Source organism: Colletotrichum higginsianum, chromosome 5, assembly GCF_001672515.1.
Source record: "Colletotrichum higginsianum IMI 349063 chromosome 5, whole genome shotgun sequence".
Taxonomy (NCBI): Eukaryota; Fungi; Ascomycota; class Sordariomycetes; order Glomerellales; family Glomerellaceae; genus Colletotrichum; species Colletotrichum higginsianum.
Window position 1 is genome coordinate 3,949,672 of NC_030958.1, and position 27,448 is coordinate 3,977,119.

Sequence of the window (27,448 nt, forward strand, 5' to 3'; positions counted from 1 at the left end):
CTTGCTGTTTGAGAAAACGAACGGGGAGGGTAAGCAATGACTTCAGACGTGACATGCAATATAAGCCGAAATGACGGAGGCCATTCCGGAAGAAACGGCCACGGTGCCAAGACTCGTTCGTCACAACCAGCCAGGTCACCTTACTTACCCATTCTAGACACGAGATTGTCCTGTGTGTGCCATGTGTAAGAGAAGAGTGATGAGGCGAGCGAAACGTTCTGACTACAGACATATGGACAGGAAAGAAACCATGGTACGGCCGTGCGTTTACATCCGTTGTTCGGTTCTCTAGAGTTGCCGTTTTGAAACTTGTGGATTCATGTCGAGAGCCAGGCGAGAGGGACACCAAGCTAATCTCGACAGAGAAGGGGCCGGGCAGGTTGGTAGCGTGGTGAACATGGTCATTACACAAACTGGGAAAGGGTTAGCGATTTCCTGGTTGCTACGGAATCGTGATACCGGAAGGTGGCACAACAACTGTTGTTGCCAGTTGCTCCGGTATATCGTGAGCTTGCCAACCCCGCTCGACCTTCCCGTTCGAGTAAGGCTGTCATCCAACGTGAGAGATAGAGGGGGAGAGAGAGGGACAATGGAGGGATGGTGCGGTTTGGAGAGGTGAACTGGACGTTTGGGGCGACGGTGGGCTTGCAAGGGGAGAAAATAAGCAGAAACTCGAACCGGGAGGTCATGACGCCGCTTGGACGTTGGGTCGTGGAGGGAGGGTGTGTGTATTCCTTCATTACGGTCGGTTCGGGCAAAACTTGCCCGAACCCCTTATTCTTCCTCTCGCTATCCCGTGGGGAGGAGGGGCTGAGACGAACTTGCGATATGATTTCCGTTTCGGGGCAGTTGCTACAATTGGTTCTACTGGAGGAAATCCAAAGCTCTTTCGTTATTCAGCTCCTACTGATCTATACGCAAGAAGCGGCTCGGAACAGTCATAGAGCCATGGTTCCTACGAACGCATATTCCATCGGCGAACGAAAAGGATCTCCGCAAACCTTTGTGGACGTGGGTTGCGCGGTTCGTCAAGGCAGGTCGAACATGACGTACCGACTGGGAAAACGATAAAAAGCTTCGAGTGTTCTGGTGTAAACAAGGCTGTCGACAAAGCATACCCTCGTCGGGGTGGTGTACACCTGCACACCAAGCAGTATAAGAGTTCATAATCGTCATCACGGACGTTGTTACCAGGCTAATTTGAGGAGGGAGGCGAGTAAGCCATACATTTGAATCATAAGTCCAATCAGCGAGCTTCTCGCGTTCGGCGTCAAAGACTTGTTCATATCATTCAAGCATTATGGATAAGTATCTACAGAGAAGGCGGCTAAAGCTGGCCTAAGGTTATATCATCTTTGCCCAACCTTTGAACCTAGCTTTTCACAGTCTAGCTTGCAACTGAGAGACGGACCAGGCAGGCAGGCAGGCGAGAACAAACCCCTCCCATCCTAGACAACAGTCACGGTGACGTTGCCGCGGAAGTCGTCGCTGGAGGAGCCGACGAAGACGGTGAAGTCGCCGGGCTCGACGACGTACTGCAGCTTCTTGTCCCAAAGACCCCAGGCGGAGACGGGCAGGTCGATGGAGACGTCGGCCGTCTCGCCGGCCTTGATGAAGACCTTCGAGAAGCCACGGAGCTCCTTGTTGGGTACGACGATGGACGAGATCAAGTCCTTGACGTAGACCTGGACGACCTCGGCGCCGTCACGAGTCGAGTTGTTGGTCACCTTGACGTTGAGAGTGACCGTATCGGCAGGGGAGACGGTCGACGAGGATACGCTGATGTCGGTGTAGTCGAAAGTACTGTAGGAGAGGCCGTAACCGAACTATCAATCACATTAGAGGGGCCTTCTTCTGACGGTTCAAAGAACGTTTGGGGGCTTTGCTTACCTCGTATAAGGGCAGAGGAGTCGACAGTACGTAGTTGCTGCCGAAGACCAAGGTGCCGTTGGGATATTCCTTACCCGGGTTGGGCCAGGAGCGGGCCGAGTTGAGGTAGTCGTAGTAGACGGGGGTGGTGCCAACGTCGTGGGGGAAGGCAACGGAGAGCTTGCCGGAGGGGTTGACGTTGCCGTACAGGATATCGGCCAACGCGTGGCCGCCCTCCTCGCCCTGGTAGAACATCTGCACCAGAGCGCCGGCCTCGTCTGAGATCCAGGGCTCGGTGATGGGCTTTCCGGAGCTGAAGATGACGACAGTAGGCTTGCCGGTATCAATGACGGCCTTGACGAGGCGGCCCATGGCGCCAACGAGCTTGAAGTCGTGGACGTCGATGTGCTCACCAGTGGTGGCGTTCAGGCCGGCCCACAGCTCGTCCTGATCGCGAGACCATGTTCCGACGATGACAACAGCGACGTCGGCGGCCTCGGCGGCAGCAATGGCCTCGGGGAACCCAGACTCATCGTTGGACCAACGCTCGGCACCCTTGGCATAGGTGACGGTGCCCTCAGTGGCTGCCCGGATACCGTCGAGGGGAGTGACCCCACGCTCCATGGCGGTGTGGATGACATAGTCGCCGTACTAATTCTTGTTAGTTGTTTTGGTTGCGGCCTGCTATGGTTGTCAACTTACGTTGACGTAGCCGTGAGCCATGGGTCCGATGACAGCGACGTGGGCATCCTTCTTCAGGGGCAGTGTCTCGTTGTGGTTCTCCAGCAGAATTATGCTCTCGGCGTCAAGGTCGCGAGCAATCTTACGGTGCTCTTCAGTGTTGATGTAGTCGAAGAACTGGTCGTCGGGAACGGCGGTGTAGGGGTGCTCGAAGAGGCCCGACTTGAACTTGGCCCGAAGGACACGGGATACGGCCGTGTCGACAACGTCCTCGGGCAGGGTTCCGTTGGCGACGAGCTCAGGGATGTACTGGAAGCTGTAGCGGCCACCGCCCATCTCGACGTCGTTGCCAGCAGGCAGGGTCTGAGAATGGTATGAGCAAGGCTGGCAGGTCCAGGCATGATGGATCAGATACTTACGTTCAGGGTGATGCAAGCATCGTCAGTCTCTCCACAGACGAAGAAGGCGTTGGCCAGACGAGCGGTCCCGCCAGCATCGGACTGCATCTCGTTAGTCAACCTCGGGGTCAAGTGCCAGATCAACTCACGATGACGTAGTATTCGTAGCCCCATTCCTCGCGCAGGATCTCGGTCAGCAGGTGGTGGTCGGCCACAGTCGGGATGCCGTCGTAGGAGTTGTAGGAAGACATGATGCTCCAGGCGTCGGCATCGAAGATGGCGCGCTTAAAAGGGGGAAGGTAGGTGGTGCGAAGCTCTCTGGGACCGCCATGGACGGGGGCCGTGTTGACACCCTGCTCAGGGGTAGCAAAGGCAGCAAAGTGCTTGACCATGGCGCATACGCCCTCCTCCTGGAGACCCTTGGTGTAGTGGTAGCCGTACTCGCCGACCCTGCAGCCTGTCAGTCTGGTTTGTTTGCTTGTGTGAAGTTGGAAGCACTTACAAGTAGGGGTCCTCGCCGTACGTCTCCTCGACACGGCCGAATCTCAGCTCACGGGCCAAATCAACTACCGGGGCAAAGATCTGATTAACACCAAGAGCCTTGGACTCGATGGCGATGACTCTGGCCATCTTCTCGACCAGCTCAGGGTTCCACGAGCAGCCGTGTGCAATGGGCGAGTTGAAAATGGTGGCATTGAGGGCGAGGAAGCCGTGGATACCCTCGCTCTGGATGAAGGCCGGGATACCTGGAAAGAGTCTCAGCATCTCAATTGTTCCAATTGATCCAATCGATCGCGTTTCTGCTCACCCAGCGTGGTATTGTGCACAAGGTAGTCCTGGGCCAGTTTGGCTCCATACGAGACGGTTGAAAGGTTAGTGTAGAGACCAGTCCAGACGGAGTTGGCTCTGTACTCTGCAACCCAGGCCAGACCGGTCTCGTTGAAGCGGCCATCAGTCAGGTTGAGGTAGTCACGAATGTCGGCCTGGACCAATTGGGCAGTCTTCTCCTCAATAGTCATACGTCTGAGGAGGTCCGATACTCTGTCGTCAATGGTGGCATTGGGGTTCTTGTAGATGGGCGTGCAGGTGCCGTTCGTGTAGGTGCCGTTCTGGGCGGCAACTGCCGCGAACAGAAACGACGAGGCGAAAGCCAGAGAGAGCTTCATGATTCCTCGAACTGGGTTCAGGTCAATGGAAGGCTAGGGGGCGTTCCGGCTATAGCTCAGAGCTCAAGAGAGGACGCGATTTCCGGGACTTGACGCGCACCGGCACAGGGTATTAATACAGCTCTCGCTTGCGCAGCTGCCTCAACCCAGCATCACAGCGACATGATGCCATGGGCCAAGGAAGCAAAGTAAACAGACGTAATTACATTGGGCAAACAGCCAACGAGGGAGAGAGCAACTTCTCCGCATCGATCATGAAGGCCCCTACCCCATCCCATTCGCACCCCAGTCTATCCAGAAAGGCAAATATCTGGAGCGATGTAACTGCCAATTTGCTCTCACAGCGGTCTTGTCTGGCATTCATTGGGTAGATGAACACGAATACCCCTGGCCGTTCCTGCACATGGCCTCTCGCAGACTGAAGTTGTGGCGGTGTCGGGGACCAGAAGGAGCGGACTGACGACAGACCCAGAGCTGCCGGACAGCTAATTAGGTGATGGACTTGCAGCAGGCCATTTCGAAGTGCATATCGGCTCGTGAAGCTGGTGGTGATGGGTGATTTCGCATGAGGGGAAGTGCAGTTTGGAGATGAGGAAGTTGGGGAAAAGCCCCTCTTCGGGTCTCCAGATCTGCAGGAGAGCGGCGGCAGGGGAGGGGGGAGAGAGGGGGGCTAGGGTTCGCTTGCGGAGAGGGACGGTGGGGAAAGCGAGCGAATAGCTGGTGCTTGGCGAGTGGATCTCTTCTGGGCTCGTTTCCACCAATGATGGCGCGCGCGGCCCCAGCTGATCCGGACCCCGAGAACCGCTCAAATCCGACCAGTCCGGTTGAAGAAACGACGCGGTCGACAACTGCGCTAACGGGGCCGGGGACGGCAGACTTACCCCACACCATGTCACCAATCGAGACGAGGGCGATAATGGTCAGTGGTCAATGACAATGGCACAACATTGAAAGTGGTGGATGGCCCCAGATCTCCGCAAGAACCAAGAGTGGTCTGCCTATCCCTCCCCCCTCCCTCCCTCTGCCGATAAGTCCACGCTTACAGATACCGTCCCTCTCTCCTTTCTCTCCCTCTCTCTCCCGAGTCCTTCTCGCCAAACCCGCTCGCTCCAACACACCCGATCCTGCTCTATCGGGCCGCCCCCCGGAACCAATCGGGCAAACCCAATGGCTAAACATGAATCAGCGGCCTCGTGGTCGAGGCTCACTCCATTGCGGATACCGGCGGGATTGCGACGATGGGATTCGCTGACCGTGGCCCCGGCAGCGGGACTCTGCCGTGTGAGCACTCTCTGCGACGACTAATCCTCCGCAGCCCTCGTGCTCTCGCCGCGAAGCAATTGTCGTACAAGAGACCAGTTTCACTCGGGTTTTGAGCGGTTTCCCGGCTTGAATCGTGTCTTGACTCCCGACATCTCTGTTCGTCGTCTGTTTGTGTGCAAGATACCCCCTTTTATTCAACCTTCATCATGGTTCGCCTCCGCGATGGAATGTGGCTGCCTGCCGAGGGCACGGCGACGGAGTACGCAGAGGAGGTCTATTACACCACCGAGATCGATGGCGGCAAGGGCCTTAGCCTGCTGTGCCCAACGAGGAAGATCAAAACGCGCGGCCACACCTTGAACGCGAGCACCGTTACTCTTGTAAGTGAGCAAACATGCCAGCGAGGAAAGCACCTCGGATCCCTCCAAGTCCATTGCTGACTCCCGAGACAGGATATCAAAGCCGAGTTTGACGGCGTCATCTCAGTCGAGGCGACTCACTGGGCCGGCGCGCTCAACAAGGGTCCTCATTTTGAACTCTTCCCGGATGGCAGACCAGAGGTCGAGGCGCGGATCCAGAAGAGCGACAAGGGCACGACTTTATCCTCGGGCTCGCTGTCCGCAACCATCCACCCGGATTTTGACATACAGTTCCACAGCACTGATGGCTCCAAGCGGCTGACGTCCCTTGGAAGCCGAAGCGTCGGCCTGGCATACAACCCTGCGCCAAGTACGCCAATGCAGACCGGGGACATGCGCGACTTCAAGCACTACATGTTTACCCAGACCACGCTCGGCGTCGGAGAAACGATCCACGGCCTCGGTGAGAGATTCGGCGCCTACAACAAGGTCGGCCAGTCCATCTCCCTGTGGAATGCCGACGGCGGCACCTCCAGCGAGCAGGCCTACAAGAACGTCTCCTTCTGGCTTAGTTCCAAGGGCTACGGTGTCTTCATCGACACGCCTGGTAGGGTGGAGCTCGAGATCGGAAGCGAGCGTTGCAACCGCCTCCAGACCGTGGTCGAAGGCCAGAGGCTCAAGTGGTACATCATCTACGGCCCCACACCCAAGGAAATCCTGAAGCGGTACACCACCCTCACGGGCAAGGCGGGCAAGGTGCCCAGCTGGAGTTTTGGGCTGTGGCTGACAACAAGCTTCACGACCAATTATGACGAGCAGACCGTCAACACGTTTCTTGAGGGCATGAAGGCCCGCGGCTCCCCTGTCGATGTCTTCCACTACGACTGTTTCTGGATGAAGGCCTTCACGTGGACCGACTTCGTCTTCGACTCGGAGCGTTTCCCCGACCCCAAGGCGCAGATCGCCCGTCTCAAGGCATCGGGCCTGTGCAAGAAGGTCTGCGTGTGGATCAATCCGTACATCGCCCAGCACGGTGAGGCCTTCAGGGAGGCGGCCGACAAGGGCTACCTCGTGAAGCGCAAGAACGGTGACGTCTGGCAGTGGGACCTCTGGCAGGCCGGCATGGGCCTGGTAGACTTCACGAACCCCGAGGCGTGCCGGTGGTACGAGGAAAAGCTCAGCACGCTCTTCGACCAGGGCGTCGACTCCATCAAGACGGACTTTGGTGAGCGCATCCCGACGCTCGACGTCGAGTGGCACGACAAGACGGTCGACCCCGTCAAGATGCATAACTACTACGCCTTCATCTACAACAAGGTCGTCTACGAGGCGCTCCAGAAGCGCTACGGCCAGAACGAGGCCGTCCTGTTCGCCAGGGCCGCCTGCGCCGGCACCCAGCGATTCCCGCTGCAGTGGGGCGGCGACTGCGAGTCCACGCCCGAAGCCATGGCCGAGTCGATCCGCGGCGGCCTTGGCCTGGGACTCAGCGGCTTCTCATTCTGGAGCTGCGACATTGGCGGCTTTGAGGGCTACCCGCCGCCCTGGATCTATAAGCGCTGGGTGGCCATGGGCCTGCTCTGCAGCCACAGCCGGCTCCACGGCAGCAGCTCGTACCGCGTGCCGTGGGTCATCGACGACGACGATGCCGGAGATGAAGGCTGTTCGCGCACCCTGGCCAAGTGGACAGCGCTCAAGTCGCGCTTGATGCCGTACATATTCGCCGAGGCGCAGGCCGCCGTCGAGCAAGGGATCCCCCTGTCCCTGCGCGCCATGTGCATCGAGTTCCCCGAGGACCCGACGTCCTGGTACCTCGACCGCCAGTTCATGCTGGGGCCTAGCATCCTGGCGGCCCCGATCTTTGACGAGTCTGGCGAGGTGGAGTTCTACCTGCCCACGGGGCGGTGGACCTCCTTCTTCTCGGGTGAGGTCCGCGACGGGCCTGGGTGGTTCAAGGAGACGCATGGGTTCGGTTCGCTGCCGCTCTACGTGCGCGAGAACACGGTGCTCGTCCTGGGCAGCGAAAAGGCTGTCGGCGCCGTGTACGACTACGTGCGGGACGTCGAGGTCAGGCTGTACCAGGTCAAGGAGGGCGCGAGGGCGACGGTCGTCGACAGTGAGGGCCAGGAGGTCGGCGTGTTGGAGGTTGGCGAGGATGGCAAGCTCAAAGACACGGCGATCCTGAAGGGCGAGTTTACCGTCACCGAGGTTTGAGGAATCAGTACCAGTTATTGGTTGCGTGTTGGTGCGGTTTGTCATGTTCATGAATCTTTGAGGCTATCAGCATATCTAGGGTTAGATGGCTTAGAACCGGGATATTCGGGTTTTCATCCAGGGGTAACTCATACCAAGCAGCGGTCCCCCCTTCAGACGTCATCGTGTTTTCCTCTTCCCGTTTCCTTTTCCTCGTCGCCATCTCTCGCCGAAGGGTCTTTCGGTCCCTCCCAGCAGAGGTTCCAGCCAACCCGGACCTGTCGGTTAGTCGGCTATTCCCAGATACGCTGCCCACAGCAACGAGCGCAGAGCTATCGAAGTAACACTACCCCGCTTCATGCACAGTGGCCTCGATGTGGCCAGGTCGCTCATCTCGTCTCCCATGATGCAGGCCTCCTACTATGGCCTCACCTAGTCTCACACCACGTCCGTATACGCTGATTGTGGTCTGATAGATCATACACGAGAAACGAAGTCCCTTATTCTCCAAATTTTACGTACTCTTCCAATGCAGTCTCAAAGTGATGAGACCCATGTTCTGTGGCTCGCATAGCTGGGTCTACAACACCCCAGTCGGCCAGAGTTTCCCCGCGAACCACGATTGAACCCCTCTCCATTAGCATCCGCATCATGCCTCCCTCCCCCCGTCTACATGCTGTACCCCTCCCTCTCTCGACCCCGCATCCCAGAAGGTGGCCATTCACAGAAGCCCAATGCCGCCGCTACGCACGGTGATGGCCCTTTTCCCAACTGTGCTGCTAATGCCGGCTTCACGTCTCGTGCGGGACCACGAGACCGTCAGCCCCTCCTCGCTGGTCTTCGATTCTTTTGCTTGGGAGGGTGCGTGGGAATTGGGGTAAACATGCCGCCTGTCATCCGATGCCGTGGCGGTGTGGTGTACTCGTATGCCATGCAAGACTCGACGACACCCATTCGCCTTCTCCAAATCTCGGTTCTCGCCATTTTTGGGTTTCCCCAGACGCGGGGCGTGAGCAAGGCGATCGCCGAGGAAACTCAGAAAAGGTCGAGGGCGAGGAGACTCGGGAGGGTTGACAGGGGGTTCCTGCTGTGTGTTCGGATGATGTTTCCCAAATCAGACGTTTCTTGGTGGCTACTATCCTGCAGAGTTGTTTACATCTTCCATGCTGACTTCATCAACCTGCCAAGGTTGTGGCCCCATTGATTTTCCCTTGTCCAAGGTAACCGAAATGATACACAACCTGTGGAAGCGCAAGCAAGGGGATTCGGGGGACTGAGATCACAGGACGAAAGGCTTCTCAATTGAAAAACGAATACAGAGTCATTCATTAAAAGGCGTCCGAGTACAAACACGGGACAAAAACATATGGGCGAGGCAGAGGATCCTGACCACCGGGATTCGCGGCCTGTCAGTACCATTCGCGCACAGCATCTAATCGACATTCGGGAGGCCCACCGAGGGATTCAGGGCCGTGTCTCGGGGTGTAACTCTGCGATGCGACTTCGAGGTAATCTTGCATATATCAAGCACTGCTTGCGTCACTTGCAAACATATGAAGTCTCATTCGCCTATGTCGACCCAACCAAGAAGATAAACTATGTATCATAGATTCGACCGACTTTTGACATGCGTGTATAAACGTATTGACAGACCATCCCGATCTGGGAACAAAAGCGGCCATCTAGGCTGCAATATATATGGTGATGAAGCAAGAATCATATCCGAGAGGGTATACTGCACTCTGAGCCTCCCACAGCGCATCGCAGATGTGGCTAGTTCATATCAGTCCACTAAGGAGTGCATTGGTTAGCTTCCTCTGATGAACATTACGTCCCACCGCAGGAAGGAAAACTCACGTTGTCTGGCGTAGTCGTAAGCTCTTCGTATGCCTGCAAAATCTCAAATCCCATCGCCATGACATGTTCATAAGAGTCGTCTTGCACCTGAGCACTGTTAGTCCTAAACCCTCGTCCGCCAAAACGACTAAGCTTACCCAGCTGAGCACAGTCTTGGCCGACTTGTGCGCCTTATTCTGCCGCACGCCCATCAAAGTTAAGCCTTGGAGGACCAAAGTATCCTGGGATCCCGGGTGTACAACCGGCGCAAGCACGCCCCCGACTCCCTCGTTCCCGTTCGAGAGTAGTGGGGGAATAAAAGTTGACAGCGGGCTGCCTGGTCTACAGATGATAATGGTCCCAAGCAACGCGTCGCCCGGCCCCTTTGCCCGCACTATGCCACAAGCTTTGGTTTCCTGCAGAGCACACTTGTACAGCTCCAGGACCTCGGGATTTGCGCAGCTGCCAACGTGGCCAAGGACACTTTCCGCATTATCTAGGCCATGTATCAGGTCGAAGCTAAGGTTGCCTCGCTGAATGCTCTGTAGCAGACCCTCAGGAATGCTCCAGCCACCCAGGTCGTTGATGATCAGGTTTGTTAACCGTTTGGGGAATTGAACATCCCAGCCGTTGTTGGCAAACCAACACTTGACGCCGCCCTCGTCAATGGGGACGCCCAGAAACACGCCTGGAAACGAGGTCCCGAGCTGTATCTTCTTGACGCCCCGTTTGCCGGTGAGGTAGCGCAAGGCACGTCGGTGAAGGGAGCGTCCCACTGAGACGTTGCGCTTGGAAGGATCAACGAAGATAGCTCCCAGAATACCGATCCCGTCTACCAAGTACGTCGCGGCAAATCCGTACAAGGCGTGCGTGCTGCTGTTTCTGACGACGAAGTGTGCTTCTTCAATGTTTTGGTTGAACAACTCAAAGCTCGCGGCGGACATCGACTCCAAGTGGCCCAAATCCACTGTGTTGGCCCGGGCAACGGCTTTGGTAAGGTCTTCGAGCCCATGGCTGTCACGGCGGCGGTCATATTCTTCCACAATCCAGTGCTGACGCGACTTCAGTACCTTTTTGCTCTTTCGCAGCGTCCCTGGAAGGGTTCCCTTTGGCACAATGTATCCGCAAAGAGCTCGCACCAAAGCATGCAACGCAGTCTCTGTAAAGTCGAAAGTACAGATGTAAGTACCGATCGACTTGTCCATGGCAAAGTCGTACGGAGAGCTAACGGCTACGACGATGACGGACTTCTTCTGGCCGCGCGTTCGTAACATGGAACACATCATCTCCACGTGTTTCGTGAAGCCGGCTTGGTACAAGTTCCTGTTGGCGTCCGCTGTGACAATGATAATGCAGGACGCTCTGTGAATGAGATTCTCGTGGACTACGAGGTTTGGTTAGCTGCGTACCAAGTGTTGAGGGAGGGAGCCAACACACCTGGTCTGACTCCATTTGCCGTGTAACTCGTATGGAGGAGCTTTCCATGACGAGATCGTGCCAAAGAGCGCCCAAACTCGCGGAACACGCCTTCTCCACTCATTATGGCCCCCTTCTCTCGGTGAAGCCATTTGTCGTGAGGGGTCGGCGCTAGCCCCTGAGCATCATTGGCCTGAAGAATGCTCTTTGTCAAGCTTGAAGCCGGCAACGGCTTGACTAGCGGCGTGAGAAGCAGTAACTCTTCATCCTTATGCATCGATTCCGACAAGGGTAGGAGGTTCTCCTTATCTCTGATGACTGTTATCGAGTCGTCGTAAGCTTTCCTGGACAGGGCCATGTGAGATGGGTGCAGCTTAGACAGGAGAGATATCCCAGGTGGGTTGAGGGCTGTCTGCCACGAAGTGCACGTGTCCTTCAATCGTAATACCCGCTTCAACGAGGTGTAGATCCGTTCTTCGGTGAAGATGCCGTTCTCAACACCTAGTTTGAGGCCTTTGATGGCTTCCAATTGTACATCGTATGCTCGGCATAGTAGAACGAGATCACATCCGGCCTCGACGGCCATGACGACCCCGTTTTGCACCCCAAGCTCATGGGTAAGTGACTCCATTTCGAGACACTCCGAGATGGCAACACCGTCAAACCCCAGCTCTTCTCGGAGAAGATCATCTACGACCTGGTTGGATAGGCACGCATGAGACACGTTCATGGAAGGGTTCGAGATGGCGCATCCTCCTACGAACATGGCATCAAGCTTTCCAGTGGCGATGGCATTGCGGAACGGTACCAGCGCGCTCAGGCTCAGCTCTTCCAGCGTCTGGGTGATTATTGGGACGTCCAGACTCGACCCCAGGAAGTCCAAGTTTCCATACGACGGAAAGTGCTTCCCGCAACAAGCAAGACCGGCATCGCGAATACCATTGATGGCGGCGATGCCGTATTGAGAGACCTCTTGGGGGTCGTCTCCAGTGGCGCGGACCCCAACAGGTTGGTACCTGGCGTTGGAGAGCACATCCAGGACGGGGCCGAGCATGAAGTTAATGCCACACGCCCCGACCTCGGTCGCGGTAGCTTTGGACACTTCATAGGCCAGTTCGACCCGTCCCGTGGCTGCTACACCCATAGCGCTGGGAAACTGGCATACGTAGTCCTCATCGAAGAGACTGTTGACACCCCCGTTCTCTTGGTCTAGGGCGATAAGCAGCGGCTTGGGATGACCGGCCTTGTGAGCGATGGTCTGAAGCTCCTTGACCAACTTGGCCGTTCCTTGAGCAGCTACGTGGTATCAGCATGGATCAATAGCATGCTGTTCCAGCACGCCCGCCGGAGTCAATAGGGAGTACTGACATTTCAGGTTCTTGGCGGTCAAGATAATGGTTCCAAGATGGTGGTCCTCAATGAGAGAGCGGATCTGGGGCGTCACTTCGGTGCCGTCCCAGCCCATGATCAGCATTTGGCCAATGGCCCTGCAATGCGCAATGACACGGCATGTCAGCTAGTGGAATGGACCTGGGTCAAATCACTTGCGCCATTCCACCCCCGTACGCGATGCCGTAATTGAGAGCTACGACGAAACAAGGGGAGAAGTGCGATTCGGGATGAGATGGTGGATGCGGGTCAAACGAATAGAATCAACGTACCAATCGAGATCCTGCCATAGTGGGTCGAGCTCCATGTTGAGCTGGGCCATGGCTAGCGGTCTGCGACTCGTCACGTTTTGACGCGCATAGTACCTCTCGAGGTAGCGTGTCTTCAGGGGGGAAAGGTAACGGCGACCCTTCTCGGACGTGGATGTTGACGTTGACGTTGACGTTGACTCCCGGTTGCTGGACGAATGTGGCCCGGAGCCGTCGCGCGGGACGTGGAAGAACGTCTGTGTCTGTAAGGAGGATGTGGAGGTGGACTGGGGCGCCATGTGCGGTGGATATGGTGGTGGGCACTGCACCAGCCAAGGTCGACTATTACTGGCTGGATAAAGGAATGGGGTTCGGGGAATTCGATTGGCCGATAACCCGTGAACATCCGCCCTCGTCGTTATCGCGATAAGTGGGCACTGGCGGTGGGTGCGGGACAGGTGGGTCGGTGTCTGTGCCGGGCTGGGACGTGTGCTCGGCTAGTACGTACCGGGAAGCCAGCTCCAATTCTGATGTTAGTGTCTCTGATCTTCGGCCTTGACAACGGAACGTTACATGGAGCCTCACCACGTCAAAACCTTCTTTCTGTTCCTCCTTCGGTCCCTTCCCTGCTCCCCAACCGATTCGATGTCTCTCTTTCTCTTACTCAACCCCTGGACGCTCGTCCTTTGAGATGTTCCAACGTCAAGCGTTCAGGGTTCCGACACGATGTGGGGCTCCCTCTCCAATTCGAGAATCTGGAAGTAGTGATGCGTTACGTCGGATGCTTGGGTGCTTGGGTGCTTTGGAGTGAAACGAAGCTCCAGAAACGAATGCCTTCTGCCAGGTGGACCAACGGTTGGTCAAGTACTTTCTCTGACTCGGAGGGGACCAACGCGGAAAGAGGCAACATGGCAGTGCAACGGCCCCCAGTGCCATCGGGTCTAGCTTTCCCCCACTTTACCAAAGGCACGTTTGATGCCATTGCCAATATACACGCCCATTCACACACACGAGTCGCCGTCCTATCTCATACCACCATGTGTGGTGGCTATCTCGCTGCGACTGTGGGGGGGCGATGACGATGTGCCAGTGCCATGGAAGTCCATGAGACTTCCATGCAAGCCGGGCCATGCCGGCACCCATTGGCTTTTGCCAGTCCAGTTACAGCTGCTGCAGCCGCTGCGCCTGGAATAATACATACCCAACTCCGTCCCTCAATGCCATTTTATTTCGACTTTATTTATGGCGTTGGTAGTGAAGATCAGCACAACACGCAACCACAGATCCCGTGCCAACAACCCAGAAGCCAAGCAGCACCCATTGCTCAGTTTGACAAGATGCCCATTGCCATCCCCAAGACGCCTAAGAATGGCATCACAAAATTCACAAATTGTCGCCTCGTAAAGGGCGATGCTCTGGTGCAGGAAGACATCTGGGTTAGTTCCGTTACTGGCAAGATCATTCACAGCCAGGCAGCCTTCTTCGACGACCTCTGTCTTCCAGATGAGACCATCAACCTAGGTGGCCGCATCGTGTCGCCCGGCTTAATCGACTGCCAACTCAATGGTGCTTTCGGCTTCAACTTCTCCACACTGCTCGAAGACATGACGCAATATGGCAAGAAGGTCCGCGAGCTCAACAGAAAGCTAGTGGCCACGGGTGTTACATCCTACGTCCCCACGCTCACCAGCCAAAGACCTGAGCTTTACCAGAATGTGAGTGTATATGAAGCCTTCGGGAAGTCGAGAAATACTAAGTTGGAATAGGCACTACCGTATCTCGGGCCATCGGGAGGCTCACAAGCTGCCCACGATGGTGCCGAATCCTTGGGAGCCCACGTCGAGGGACCGTTCCTCAACCCCACAAAGAACGGCATCCACAATGTCGACGTATTGCAGCAAGCAGAGACATTTGATGACCTAAAAGAGTGCTACGGCGCCGAGAACATAGAGCCAAGCGCTAACGGTCGCACGATCCCGATCAAGATGATTACGGCGGCGCCAGAAAGGGGCAACATGACCAAGATCATCCCCGAGCTTCGGGAGAGAGGTATCATCTACTCCATTGGTCACTCGGAGGCGACATACGAAGAAGCGTCGGCGGCAGTGGCTGCAGGAGCCACGATGATTACCCATCTCTTCAACGCCATGCGGCCTCTTCACCATCGCAATCCTGGTGTCTTTGGCGTTTTGGGCATTGCGGAAAGCCTAGCCAGGCCGTATTTTGGTATCATTTCTGACGGCATTCATCTCCACCCGACAACGATCAAGATTGCATTCAACGCCCACCCTGATGGCTTCATCTTGGTGACGGACGCCATGCACATGATGGGCCTCGCCGACGGCTCATATCAGTGGACTAATGGGCAGGATGTGAACAACATCATCAAGGTCGGCTCCACGCTATTGCTGGAGGGGACCAGCACCATCGCTGGAAGGTGAGTCTGCGCCAACTTGGAGAGAACGGATCATAACTAACAGCTGATAGTGCCGTCACCCTGATGGAATGTGTGAACAACTTCCTCCGATGGTCCGGCACGGGCATCCCTAAGGCGCTGAAAGCCGTGACTGCGACGCCCGCAGCAATGCTGGGTCTTGATGGCGTCAAGGGCTCATTGGAAGACGGAGCCGATGCTGACTTGGTCATCTTCTCCGAGGAAGTGAGAGACGGCGCCACGCAGCTGGTTGTGGACGAGGTTTGGAAGGCCGGAGCAATAGTATCAAGCCGAAAGGAGAGCCAATCGCCGATTACTCCGTAGAACGACGGCGGACTGCACGACCCAAGAACCGGAGGATGTTTGATAGAACAGCAGTCGAGAGGACAGTGGCTTCGGGCTCAACAACAGACTGTACAAGCATAGAATTGCCATCTGAATCGTGTTGTATGTGGATGGTAGGGCAGATGAAGTTAGTTTCGAATCCGGGCTGTAGGCTGTGGCGATTGGAGCGCAGAAGCAAACAAGGCAGCATGGGTTCTCGCTTCTCCCCCGCCCCTTACTCAATCCCAATGATTCGTGCAAAAGCATGGTTGTACGACATCGAGTTAGATTAGAGACGCCGACTTTCGGCCGCGAGAAGAAAAGAAATGTTCAAAAGGCTAGGTTGACAGTGCAGCGAGATGAAAATTGCATGCTCCTAACTACCTACCTACCTTCAGTACTGTGAAGCCAACACAGAGAACACTGTGTATTCGGGGGTCAATCTTGCGCAGAATTAGCCCTGCCGGCTCATCCCTGGATCCCCGCATCTTGCAAACTGTCGCCAGCACCCTCTCTATCTCCAACCCGCCGCGGGGGTGCTCCAAGTCGTCTACACCCCCCAATTACCTCCACAGTGCGATTATAGCTGCAGCCGTCAACAAAGCACAGCCAATTAGTGTCATTTAGCGGCCTGATAGGGGTGGATGCAGCTGCCGGTCACTCTCTCTGGTGACTCTCCACTCTTTGCTCCTCTCCCGAGTGATCACTCTTCTCCATCCCTCTTTGCTCGCACAAGACATTCGTTTAGGCCAGCTCCGACTTCACGAGCTGACTTGCTTTTTTCTTTGCCCAGCTTTGAGTGGTTGTGGCCTTCCCCTCATTTTGACACAAGACTCGTCCGAGTAATATCTAGCATCCTTGGCCGCCAACAGCCGTTTTCCCACCTCGCGATAGCAGCACGAAGCGTGGCTTGCGCATCGCCGGCCGGCGCCTGCTCTACACGTCCTACCATGCCATGGCCGCGTTCCACTCAATGTCATCCGGCGCGACGTCCGGCGATGGCATGACTCTGAACAGCGCCGTGGTGGACGGTATAGATGCTTCCCTGTTCGATGACTCTCTGTTGTAAGTACCAGCTAGCCACAACGACACGGTAGAAACGTGCCTCGGGGACATCCTTCTATTTGTCGGCATGTCGCAACCATGGGATGAAAGCCAGTCTGGCCAAGTCTGACCACTTCCCATTGCTCCAGAGATCCTGTAAACGGCACATTTCCCACCATGTCGTTCACGCCGACCTACGACTTCCAAGACTTCTCCGCCACGGGCTTCGAAGACCCTTTCGCATACTCGAATCGTCAGTACGAAGTCCAACTCGCTCCCGAGGAGTTCAGCCAAGATTCCACCACACAAGAGCTAGACAGCAAACTCTTAGGCTTTTCGGCGCCCTTACTAAAGGCTACAGTCGTCGACGGGACCGGCCAGCATGTGGAAGCCAACATGTCGGCCGAGCTGTACGGCATGTTCTTCGTGGCCGAGGACGTCTTTGGCGCTGAGAACAGCGGCAGGCCGCTCGAGCTGACATGCTATCGGAGGAATCTGTGGCAGTGCTCCGGTCAAATTACGCTGCCGCGGCACATCACGCACATTGTAGACGAACAGGGCCGGCAAATCCCCATATTCGAGCTGGCGGCTTCGATAACGGCGGTCGAGTCCATCGAGGGCAAGGCGACAGAGATCATCTCGATACCTTGGAAGAGTGCGCATCCGATAGGCGCCGAAGAACCGAAGTCTACCGGCGGACCCCCTACTATTGTCTTGGACCTTGGGAATGGACAAGAAGTAGATGCGAACAGGGTTTCTCTGCCATTGTCATGGAAGAGGCTGCAATTCAAGCACGCGACGGCCAATAACGGAAGGAGAAAGGGCCTCCAGCAGCATTATTTAGTGCAGATCAACCTACTGGGCAAGCAGCAAAACGGCGAGTACGTCAAGATTGCCGAAGTACACTCTGGGCCCGTTATTGTTCGTGGCCGTAGCCCGCGGAACTTTGACAGCCGAAAAGATATACCTTTGACCGGTGGGGACAAAAAACTTGTGGGAAGAAGCAACAGCGATGCTTCCGCAACGACCCTCAAAGAAAGCAGCAACAGCAGTGTACCTACTCCTGTACTGAAATACCAACAACCCCAAGGCAGCGCCCAGCAGCCAGCAGACTGGGCACCGCCGCAGATGTACCAGGACCCTGGCAGGGGGCCACCTCCGTCGAAGAAAGTGGCCATGTCGCCGGGAATCAACCGGCCTCCCATACCAGCCTGGTCGTCAGAGACATCGAGGCCGCTGGCCAGAGCATCGACTTCGAGCTCGGCACCACGGGCTGGGGTTTCTGGTCCCATCAACCTGTCTCTCTCGGAAGACGAGAGGAGCCCCAACAAGTCCAACTCGGACGTGCAGAGCCCGCAGTTCAGCAAGTCGACGGCGGCCGCAGGGCACCACCTGAGCCAGAGCCCCAAGGAAGAGGACGACTTGCTCTACGAATACTTTCCACTCAGCGTGGATGATTGGTAAGGCTCGTCGCAACCTTTGTCTCGTCGTCTCTCGCTGACCGAACCTTGATAGGATGCCACCGGTGGAAGCAATATACCGACCTCACGTCGTACACCACACCATCGTACCACCCGAGATCAAGGCGCAGCAACTGCGCAGTAAGGCAAAGCGATACTTCACCGCCGAATCGTGAACACCATACCCGCTTGCCATTTCATCTACATCTAGTTCTAGAAGCTTTTGTCCAAACTCAAGCATTTCGAATCACGACGGGGTCTCGTGGTAAATTTCTGAATGAACTGACGAAGATATGCGATTTTTTTCTGTTATTGTTTTCTCTTGGTGTACATCATATTAGGTAATGACACGTCTGCTTGATCTCGGACAGAGAGAGCCAGAGCAGGATGGAGGTGGGAGCAAATGGGAAATAGGGCTGCAACCGGCACAGTTGGTTATGTTATACCCCAGTCTAGGTGAGGAAGTAACTCAAAAGCGAAGAATATCAGACCCCGTTCGACTCCCATTGGAGCCGGGCTATCCTCAATCCTGCATCTGCATACTGCAAGACATTCATGAAGTTCATCGGGCGAAACCTCCTTTGAAAAAATCTGTAGGTTTTCGACTTGTTTAAATGGGATCCCCCCCCCCTTCTTCTATTCCTTTCATTGCTGCCCGTCCTTCTGACATTCTCGATGGACGCCACACCACCCTTATTTAAACAATGCCACGCTTGACAAGTACAAATCTCATGCGCCCCTTTTATTCCGGCCGTGGTCTACTAAGCATACTACACTCTGATACCGGCCCAGTATGCAGATTTTCGGAAACATTCCCAAAAGAAAAGAAGAAAAAAATTTAAAGAAAAAAATTTACCCCTCGAGCTGACGAGAATTTCCAACAGCAACAAGATGCTTCCAACTCCCGAATTCCAACTTTCCTTCTTCTTTTCCCGCCTGCTTTCGATCAAGCGCCGACGGCATTCACTCGTGACATCATCTGCTGCTCCGGGTTCGGCGTCAACCGCCGCGCGAGCGACGGCTCCGGAATCCTCGAGGCCATGCGGTCAGGGACCAAGTCGGGGGTCACCGACCTGGACTGCTGCTGCTCGGGATTCGGCGTCAGACGGCCCGCAAGCGCGGGATCGGGGATCCGCGTGGCCATTCTGTCGGTGACGAGGTCTGGCGTGATGGCGCGGAGCTGCTGCTCCGTCGGCGACTTGGTGCGCGAGGCCATGTTCTCGAAGACGAGCTCGATGTCAGGCGACGTGGAGCGGATAGGGTACTCCGTCGCCGGTGAGGCGCGCAACAGGCGGGAGGTAGTGGGCTGCGGGTGTAGGATTGTCGGAGTCTCGACCTCGTCAATGACCGTTACTGGCACTGGGCCTGGGCCGGTGCGGATCTTCGAGGGGAGGATCTGTTCGAAGCCTTGTTCCTTGGCGACCTTTTCGATGCTCTTGAAGTACTGTTTTTCTTATCGTTAGCATCTCGGCTGTGTTTTGTGTTTGATTTTGTTTTGATGGGGGAAGGATCTCTCACCTTGACTGTCTTGACCTGCAGCTCCAGCGTCGCGTCCTCGTCCACCACAATCATGGGGTGGGGGTGCAGCTGCAAGCTGGAGAGCGTCCACATATGGTTCACACCCTGCTCGATGCATCTCTGCAGCGCGAGCGCCTTCTTAGCGCCGAGAATGATAGCGACAACCTCCCTCGCCTCGAGGACGGTCTGCACGCCAACCGTAAGGGCGAGCTTGGGAACCTTTTCGACATCGTTGCCGAAGAAGCGCGAGTTGGCGAGTATGGTGTCGTAGGCGAGCGTCTTGACGCGCGTCCGCGAGGCGAGGCTGGAGCCAGGCTCGTTGAAGGCGATGTGGCCGTCCTCGCCGATGCCGGCGAGGAATAGGTCGATGCCGCCGACGGCCTTGATCCTGGCCTCGTAGGCGACGCACTCGGCCTCGAGGTTGGGGGCGTTGCCGTTAAGGATGTTGACGTTGTTGGGGTGGATGTTCACGTGGGAGAAGAGGTGCTTCCACATGAAGGAGTGGTAGCTTTCAGGGTGATCCCGGGGGATACCGACGTACTCGTCCTGTTCAATGTTAAACAATCGTGATGGTGTTATACACGGTGCGAGACCGTCCACTGGAAAAGACTTCACGTACCATGTTGAAGGTGATGACATTTTCAAATGATATCTACGAGTACACGTCGTGAGCCACAAGCCTTCGACACACAACAGAGAGATGAGGGTCTTACCTCACCAGCCTTGTACTTCTGAACAAGGATCTTATACACCCCCAGGGGGCTGCTTCCCGTCGGCAGGCCTAGGACGAACGGGTGAGCCGGGGTAGGGTTGAAGTGCTTGATCCGGTCAACGACGTAGCTGGCGACGTACTCGCTGGCAGCGTCGGCGTTGTCGCGGATGATCAGCCTCATCGTGGGATATCTATATACGAACGGGGACTAGTGTGGGTTGCAACGATACGAGAGAAGCGTCAGGTCGATAAGAGTGGCAGGCAGGGCTGGTGAGCTTTGGATTTGCAGGTTTGTTCTCAACAGGGAGAAAGGTCAAGATACAGACAGCTCGTAAAGCTGACGGAGCCCTTGCTTATGAGGGACTACCTCAACACCGAAGTACGGCGACTGCAAAGTTTGGCGGTTCCCCCTTCCTTTGAAGAGGGGAGGGTCCCATTCGTCGCGGAGGGCCTGACATCACAGACCTGCGGCAATCAGCGCCAAAGTCTGCTGAAGATTTCATCAAACCACCCCGCGTGGTGGTGGTGGTGGTGGTGGAGGAGGGGATGGAACGTCACTGCTATCGGCGGTGTTTGAGGAGTGGGAAGTCCCACCACCGGGGCGGGCGTCCCACAACCGCCGAGGAGGAGACATCATCATCAATGTTGCCAGTCGCAGGTGCCGACCGAGTCACCTGGGGTTTCAAGGATCGGATGGCAAGGCTCCAACTCCAGCAGCCAGGGGAGTCGGCTGTCGACATGATGGGCAAGATTGAGTCCTTTTTCGATGGTCGCCGTCATTGGCGATTTAGACTCGTCATGAACCGAGGTCTCCCGGGCAAGGTTGGGCATGGCTGTCCAGTAGTGGTGGTGTCGAAGGAGCCATGCGGCCGGGTCAACATCCCTGGTATGGCCGTGGGGAAAGGTCACCAAAGAGGACCTACAGTGTGGAGAAATGTTGATACACTCACTACTTGATATGAGCAAAGTTTGGGACGCCATGCACGGGTGGCGACGATGGTCGATTATTGTCGATATGGACCGCCGGTGGCGGAGGAGGGGCTATCGTTAGGTACCAAACGTCAGTGACGCGAAACCGGGACCCTGGTTCTGCGATCTGGAGGCTGACGACACATGCACCAGCGCTGCTTGCTGCTACTAGAACTGCACGGGAAACGGGTATGGGTTCCGTGCTTTGCATGCAACTGATACATGGGGGATCGAAGAGGCGCGATCTAACGTAGCGGGCACGGTTCCCGCTCTTCTTCGGCTGGCTGCGCCGGAGGAGTACATATTGGGCGGCTCGTGCTGGTAGTGTGAGACTGTTGGGGTTCTGGTTATATTGTTCGAACGGTCTTCGACAACGATTCAAGTGTAACGATTCCAGTTGTTGAGTGGACCGGCAAGAAGCATGGAAGAGTGTTTGATGGCACGGCCTTGATGGATGGACGCGGCAAAGGGAAGAAGCCGCGTTGATCCGGGGCCAAACGTCGAGGCCAGGAGAAGCTACATCGCGCAGCCGGTGGAATCATTGAGATGCGGACGTGTATCGTTGTCTTCTCAGGAACCACCCTGGCTCCCAGGACCCCCTCTCAACTCTCGTTTTTCGTCTCTCACTTTGCGTTGCGCTGTTGTATCGTTGTGTTGTCGCATCTTTCCTCTGGGCCATTGTTTGTCGTTGCATGTCGCTTGGGCGGTGGATCTAAACAATTTCCCACACAGAAAGAAAGAGCGGGCGGGTGGGGGTCTGGACCCTTGGACGTTCACTGTGTGCCTCTTTTGGCAAGATAGGAGACATGGGGGGGGGCAGGATGTTAAAGGCAACGTTACAGCTGGAGCGGCGATTTCCTTTCCCCATCCACCATCTATCTCGCCTTGAACAAGCACACAATTCCAACAAGTACACCACACCAACCTAACCCAGTGGACAGGTTAAGCCCGGTTGAGGGTACCTTGGGCCCTGGGGCGAGAATTCTGGCTCGGGAGAGGCGTCAAACCAGCGTGTCCTGACAGCACGTCTCTCCGTTGATTGCCCGTTCGTGACCTGGCCTGGACTGTCTTGGTGTTGTGTCCAGCCAGCACTTTGCGGCTAGAATTCTCAACCATCCCCCCGTGTCAGTTAGTTGATTGTTGCACGCGTTCGGTTTCCCGTCTGTCTCCGCCTACCGGAGCTCACCTAAACTCTCTCCTCAACCCTCTTTTTCTCTCTCCTCCCACCTGCAACCACCTCTAACCCTTCACCATCCATCACCCAAACCCACCTTCTACTCCATCCACCCGTCCATGCATCAACACGAGCATTTGGCCCCCAAGTGACGTGGATTGGACCATCGGGCCTGGATTGGACTAGGCCAGATGAACCTGGTAGCGGCATTGGTATTGGGATTGCGGTGTGTGTGTGTCGCCCCATCGCCTGTGCGACGTTGAAGAAAGAAGCTCCCATCGACCATTCCTGTTCTCACCTTGTCCGGCAGCAACACATGGTGTCGCCTCCAGCTGCCACTGCACCTCCCTTCCTTCTCATAGACAAGCAGTGTTGCTCTGATCCGTAATATCCATTGGGCGTTGGTCGTTGTCGCCATCGTCTTGCCTCTCTGCAGTTAGTTATTCATCCCGCTGCCGGGCCCCGTTGGATACGATACGACGTCCCCAGCCTGCGCCAACCTCCGAACAGTCGAACGACCACCACCCGGTAGGTTTCATTCCTGCTCCATACACACACACACACGCGCGCGCGCGCAATCCCCCCCCATCCATCCTTCCTCGGATTGTGCCTGTCGATCCGCTACCAGTCCGCCGTGGAGTCCCCGTTTAAACGTTGTTTGCGACATCTTTGCGACCCTCCTCCTCCTCCTCCTCCTCCTCCTTCACACGAAATCTCACTTATCTCGTCCCATCTCGCCGGCCTTGTCCCCAGTTGTCATGGCTCGTGCCCCGTCCCGTTTATTTACAGTCCAACATCTCGTCAGCTAGATAGATGGTCCAGCATCGTCCACGCCTCTTTCGTTCGAACCCTTTCCTTGATCCAGGCAGCAGTGTCATCACCCCCCTGCCATGACCACATTTCCAAAGTCCTTCTTGGCCGCTGTCGTCAAGCAGCTGCTCCGGGGCAAGTCTTTGATACAGGCTTTAATTGCCTTCTGTATCACCCCTCAGTCCGTTTCCGGGACCAGGCCAACAGTCGAGTGCTCCAAGACCGCAACGGCAACAACATCGACACGGAACGTCGATGAGTTCCTGAAGGGGGCCGAAGACCTCCTCATCGGCCCATTGCTTGGCGATGGCCTCCTTGAGTTGTCCAATGCTCTGAAGGCCCAGTTCAGGGACAAGCTGCAGACGAGCATGGCCTGCATGCTCCCGTCGTACAACCATCAGCTCCCCGGCGGGCACGAAGTCGGCCAGTATCTGGCCGTGGATGTGGGCGGATCGACGCTGCGTGTCGCATTGGTGGAGTTGCGGGGCCGGGACTCCAAGGGGAGCGAGAGCGAGATTGTGCGGATGAGCTCGTTCAAGATCGACAACGACATCAGGAATCTGGAGGGCATGGCCTTTTTCGACTGGATGGCTCAGAGAATATGGGACATGGTGTCTCAAGACGGACAGGACACTTCACGACCCACGCCTGTTGCCTTGGCTTGGAGCTTCCCCATTGAGTAAGTCTTTGTCGTTGTACTTGAATCGCACGCGTCCCGGTGGACTAACTGCCTCCTCCCAGGCAAACATCATTGAAAGGTGGCCGCATCCACGGCATGGGTAAGGGATTTCTCGCCGCCGAGGGTCTCATGGGACAAGACCTCGGCGAGGTGATCGAGTCCGCCTGCGCGGCGAGGGGCATGAACGTCCAGCTGCGCGTCATCCTCAACGATGGAGGCGCCACGCTCCTCTCGCAGGCCTACATCCACCCAGCCACGCGGTTCGGCCTCATCCTCGGCACCGGCGTCAACATCGCCGCCTACCTGCCCGTATCTCTCATCGGGAAGCCCAAGTTCGGCGACCGGCCGCGGGAATGGTGGGACGAGGCGCGCGACGTCATCGTCAACACGGAGCTCGGTATGTTCGGGCAGGATGTTCTGAGCGTGACGCGTTGGGATGCACTGCTGAAGCAGGGGCATCCAAGGCCAGATTTCCAGCCTCTGGAGCAGATGGTGAGCGGGTACTACCTCGGTGAGGTGGTGAGGATCGCCTTGGTCGAGGCGATCCGGACGACGGGCCTCTTTGGCGGCGTCGTGCCCAAGTCGCTCGACGAGCCGTATTCTCTTGCATCGGAAACAATATCTGCCATTGAAGGGTAACGCTCACACCTCGAAGGTCGTCATCTACATGATCCCATTGCTAATTACGTGACAGAGATGCGACGCCGTTGTTTACGTCGTCCATCGATCTCTTCGTCGCACGCCACCCCTCGTCTCACACACCAACCTCATCCGACATATCGGCCCTCCGTTCCCTCGCGTCCTTCGTCTCGAGGAGATCGGCCGCCATCATCGCCGCGTGCCTACACGCCATCTGGTCCCTCCGCCTCGAGGCGCTGGGCAGGGAGGAGCCAGAAGACGAGTTTCCCGACAGGCTAGGGCAGGAGTCGGGTCTGGTGCGGACGATGGTCGCGTACAACGGCAGCGTGATCGAGTACTATCCGGGCTATCTGGCCATGTGTCAGGGTTACGTGGATGCTCTGGTCAACAGGAAGGACAGGAGCATCAGCCTCGTGCCAGCGAAGGAGAGCTCATTGCTGGGGGCAGGCGTTGCGCTGGCGAGGACGTGCAACGCACCTGCGTGACTTTTGTCGCACCTGCAGGTGGAGTAAACGTAGATAGACGGGAGCGGTCATGTTGCACGATCTGTGGAGTCGGCGCGTAGGTTGCATGGCGGGGAGTTAAAACTGACATCACGTACATAATAACAAGGCGCGAATTTTCCGAGTCCAACTCAATGGATCTCGTCAGAGGCTCATGTTATTAACTTTGGGTATCATCACTTCAATATTCGTCCCGGCAACGCCTTTTCGCCTGTAGGAGATGGCACAGGTAACAATGCCAGCGCTCACTCGTCGTCAATCTCTTCAACCTTGCGCTTGTGACTCTTGGAGCGAGCCTCACGCTTGACCGGGCGAGGTTCGTCCTCATCTTCGACGTCGGAGCTGCTCTCCTCGGCCGCTTCCTCGTCGAGGCGTCGCTGTTCTTCCAGGGCACGCTTCATCTTGCGCAGAATCACCGGGTCATCATACAGGTCGTCGAGACCCAGTTCCTATAGATCTGGTTAGTCAGGAAATTCTCGGAACATCACGAGAAGTACTTGCCCTGGAGCAGCCCGAAACGGGACACTGCACACGCTCGTTTGGAGCCTTGCGCAGCATGTCGACGATCCACTGTTTCTCATACGTATGGCTACACACGTTGTTGCTGACCGGGTTCTCAAACAGCTGCATCGATAGCGGGCACCTATAATCCCTGACCTCGCCAGCGATAACTATGTCCTCGTCGCTCTGGTCGGCCGCTTGAGCACCGGGTTCATCCCCAGTATTCGCGGGGCTGCGGCGCATTGGCATGACGGGGTTCCCGGCGTTGTCGAACCAGTGCTTGGCGTTAGGTAGAGGCATCTCCGTGTCGCCGTGCACGGCATCGTGCCAGAGCTTCTTGAAGGCAGCGTAGTCATTGTTTAGCGCATAGCGTTGGTATGCGCTTTGGCGCTGGTATTCGCGGGCCTTGTCTGCGCGGTTCTGGCGGAGAATGTCGATGACGGACTGGTCCGGCGGCGGGAGCAGGTCGTCCACGGCATCGCCATCCTCCTCTGCATTTGAGTCGTCGGCATTGGCTACCGCACATGGACGTCTGCGCTGTCGCGGCGCTTGCTCGGGGAGGGCCTGGAAGTACGACACCGTATCCGTCAAGGCGGCCTTCTCGTCGTCGAGTTCGATTTGCCTGTCGATGAGGTCACGAAGGGCGGCCTCAGCCTCGGCCGTAAGACGTGGAATCTCTTCTTCGAGGGCCGCGGTATGGGCTTCAACGTCGAGCTCGCGCTGTGACTTCTCCTGGCTTTCGAGATCGTTGGACTCGGCACGCTTCTCGGCAAAACGCTTCAGGGTCTCGTGGCGGGTACGGATGGCGTCGTTGATGCCGACGACGGAGAAGCCAAGGTGTCGTATGGAGGTCTTTACGTGGTTCTGATAGCGGTGAACATCACGGCTGTTCGAGAGGTCCGCGATGGCACGCTTAGCCTCCGCCGAGAGGGGACAGGCGAGGGTCTCGTATTCGGGGAGGTCGCTTCCCGGGACATCGTCGTCGTCGTCCACTACTCTTCTTTCAGGCCGCCGCTGGCCTGGTCGACGGCGTTCCAAAATGGGCATCGTTTTCAAGAGGGTCCAGGTCCCGAAAGTCACGTCTCTGGTCGACCGCGCGCTGCTTGTGTTAATGACAGCTGCCTGAATGTCTGAGATGGATGGCATGAAACTAATCTGGCAAAGGCGACAAAGTGGAAAACGCGGTGCCGTAGCGCGCCTGTGGGGCGGATCACGCACCGGTACGTACCTAGTGACGATAGGTAGATAGGTACCTTTTTGGGTCCACTGCGGGGTGATCCCTGCATCGATATCCAGATGAACGAACGTCCTGCATGCCTTCAGGATCATCCTAGGTACCTACTCAGGTAGTTTTGATACTCTACCACCCGCTCGGAAGACATACGTTGCGGACGAATGCAAATTCGTTCTTAACATATTCTTTCGTTTTCGGCACCTAGCAACACAGGAGCCGGCACCATTAATATTTATTTCATTGATCGGATCACTGCCATTGGAACCAGCATGTCATGGACGACGACTTCCACCCTGTTAAAGCAATCGATATTCGCGATCACTTTGGCCCTACGGTCACCAAGATATCTCCTTCGGTCTGTGTGTAAGAATTAAGACCTTTCAAACAATCGAGTTGGAGGGACAAGGGAGATGCCTAATGCTCACGTTATCGACCTCGGTTGTTGTCAAAGTCGATGCTCTTCTAACGCATTAAATTCTGATGGTATATGTCTTTGTCTTGAAATCAGCCTCTCTTAGACAGGCTGTCCTCTGATATTATATCAACTTCAATTCGTGGACCACCCTGTCACCCTCGCGACGTTTTCCCCCCCTTTCTTTTACCTCATTGACAGCGGTTGTTGCATTCCATCT

General features: G+C 56.3%; 8 protein-coding genes across 8 annotated transcripts; 4 read left to right on the plus strand and 4 right to left on the minus strand.

The window, feature by feature from the left end:
• Positions 1 to 1,448: 1,448 nt before the first annotated feature.
• On the minus strand, positions 1,449 to 4,114 carry CH63R_08058 (Glycosyl hydrolase family 3; the record flags this gene model as incomplete). Its single annotated transcript, XM_018303032.1, has 7 exons — positions 1,449 to 1,826; positions 1,891 to 2,520; positions 2,572 to 2,913; positions 2,970 to 3,050; positions 3,098 to 3,398; positions 3,451 to 3,694; positions 3,757 to 4,114. 7 exons carry the CDS (start codon positions 4,112 to 4,114, stop codon positions 1,449 to 1,451), a joined length of 2,334 nt encoding a protein of 777 aa, XP_018157810.1.
• A 1,469-nt stretch (positions 4,115 to 5,583) lies between these two features.
• CH63R_08059 (Glycosyl hydrolase family 31) lies at positions 5,584 to 7,947 on the plus strand (the record flags this gene model as incomplete). Its single annotated transcript, XM_018303033.1, has 2 exons — positions 5,584 to 5,757; positions 5,830 to 7,947. The coding sequence occupies 2 exons, from the start codon at positions 5,584 to 5,586 to the stop codon at positions 7,945 to 7,947; spliced, it is 2,292 nt and encodes a 763-aa protein (XP_018157811.1).
• Positions 7,948 to 9,699: 1,752 nt separating this feature from the next.
• CH63R_08060 (Glycosyl hydrolase family 3 N terminal domain-containing protein) lies at positions 9,700 to 13,114 on the minus strand (the record flags this gene model as incomplete). The annotated part of the gene is made up of 6 exons (XM_018303034.1): positions 9,700 to 9,717; positions 9,784 to 9,870; positions 9,921 to 11,146; positions 11,200 to 12,474; positions 12,547 to 12,665; positions 12,840 to 13,114. The coding sequence occupies 6 exons, from the start codon at positions 13,112 to 13,114 to the stop codon at positions 9,700 to 9,702; spliced, it is 3,000 nt and encodes a 999-aa protein (XP_018157812.1).
• A 795-nt stretch (positions 13,115 to 13,909) lies between these two features.
• CH63R_08061 (N-acetylglucosamine-6-phosphate deacetylase) lies at positions 13,910 to 15,573 on the plus strand (the record flags this gene model as incomplete). Its single annotated transcript, XM_018303035.1, has 3 exons — positions 13,910 to 14,530; positions 14,582 to 15,252; positions 15,303 to 15,573. The coding sequence occupies 3 exons, from the start codon at positions 13,910 to 13,912 to the stop codon at positions 15,571 to 15,573; spliced, it is 1,563 nt and encodes a 520-aa protein (XP_018157813.1).
• Positions 15,574 to 16,528: 955 nt separating this feature from the next.
• CH63R_08062 (NDT80/PhoG like DNA-binding protein) lies at positions 16,529 to 18,253 on the plus strand (the record flags this gene model as incomplete). The annotated part of the gene is made up of 3 exons (XM_018303036.1): positions 16,529 to 16,638; positions 16,767 to 18,077; positions 18,133 to 18,253. 3 exons carry the CDS (start codon positions 16,529 to 16,531, stop codon positions 18,251 to 18,253), a joined length of 1,542 nt encoding a protein of 513 aa, XP_018157814.1.
• Positions 18,254 to 19,023: 770 nt separating this feature from the next.
• Positions 19,024 to 20,488, minus strand: CH63R_08063 (Glucosamine-6-phosphate isomerase; the record flags this gene model as incomplete). Its single annotated transcript, XM_018303037.1, has 4 exons — positions 19,024 to 19,521; positions 19,596 to 20,141; positions 20,215 to 20,247; positions 20,309 to 20,488. 4 exons carry the CDS (start codon positions 20,486 to 20,488, stop codon positions 19,024 to 19,026), a joined length of 1,257 nt encoding a protein of 418 aa, XP_018157815.1.
• A 2,852-nt stretch (positions 20,489 to 23,340) lies between these two features.
• Positions 23,341 to 25,063, plus strand: CH63R_08064 (Hexokinase; the record flags this gene model as incomplete). Its single annotated transcript, XM_018303038.1, has 3 exons — positions 23,341 to 23,939; positions 24,002 to 24,574; positions 24,634 to 25,063. 3 exons carry the CDS (start codon positions 23,341 to 23,343, stop codon positions 25,061 to 25,063), a joined length of 1,602 nt encoding a protein of 533 aa, XP_018157816.1.
• A 263-nt stretch (positions 25,064 to 25,326) lies between these two features.
• On the minus strand, positions 25,327 to 26,728 carry CH63R_08065 (E3 SUMO-protein ligase nse2; the record flags this gene model as incomplete). The annotated part of the gene is made up of 2 exons (XM_018303039.1): positions 25,327 to 25,530; positions 25,679 to 26,728. The coding sequence occupies 2 exons, from the start codon at positions 26,726 to 26,728 to the stop codon at positions 25,327 to 25,329; spliced, it is 1,254 nt and encodes a 417-aa protein (XP_018157817.1).
• Between the last annotated feature and the right edge of the window lie 720 nt (positions 26,729 to 27,448).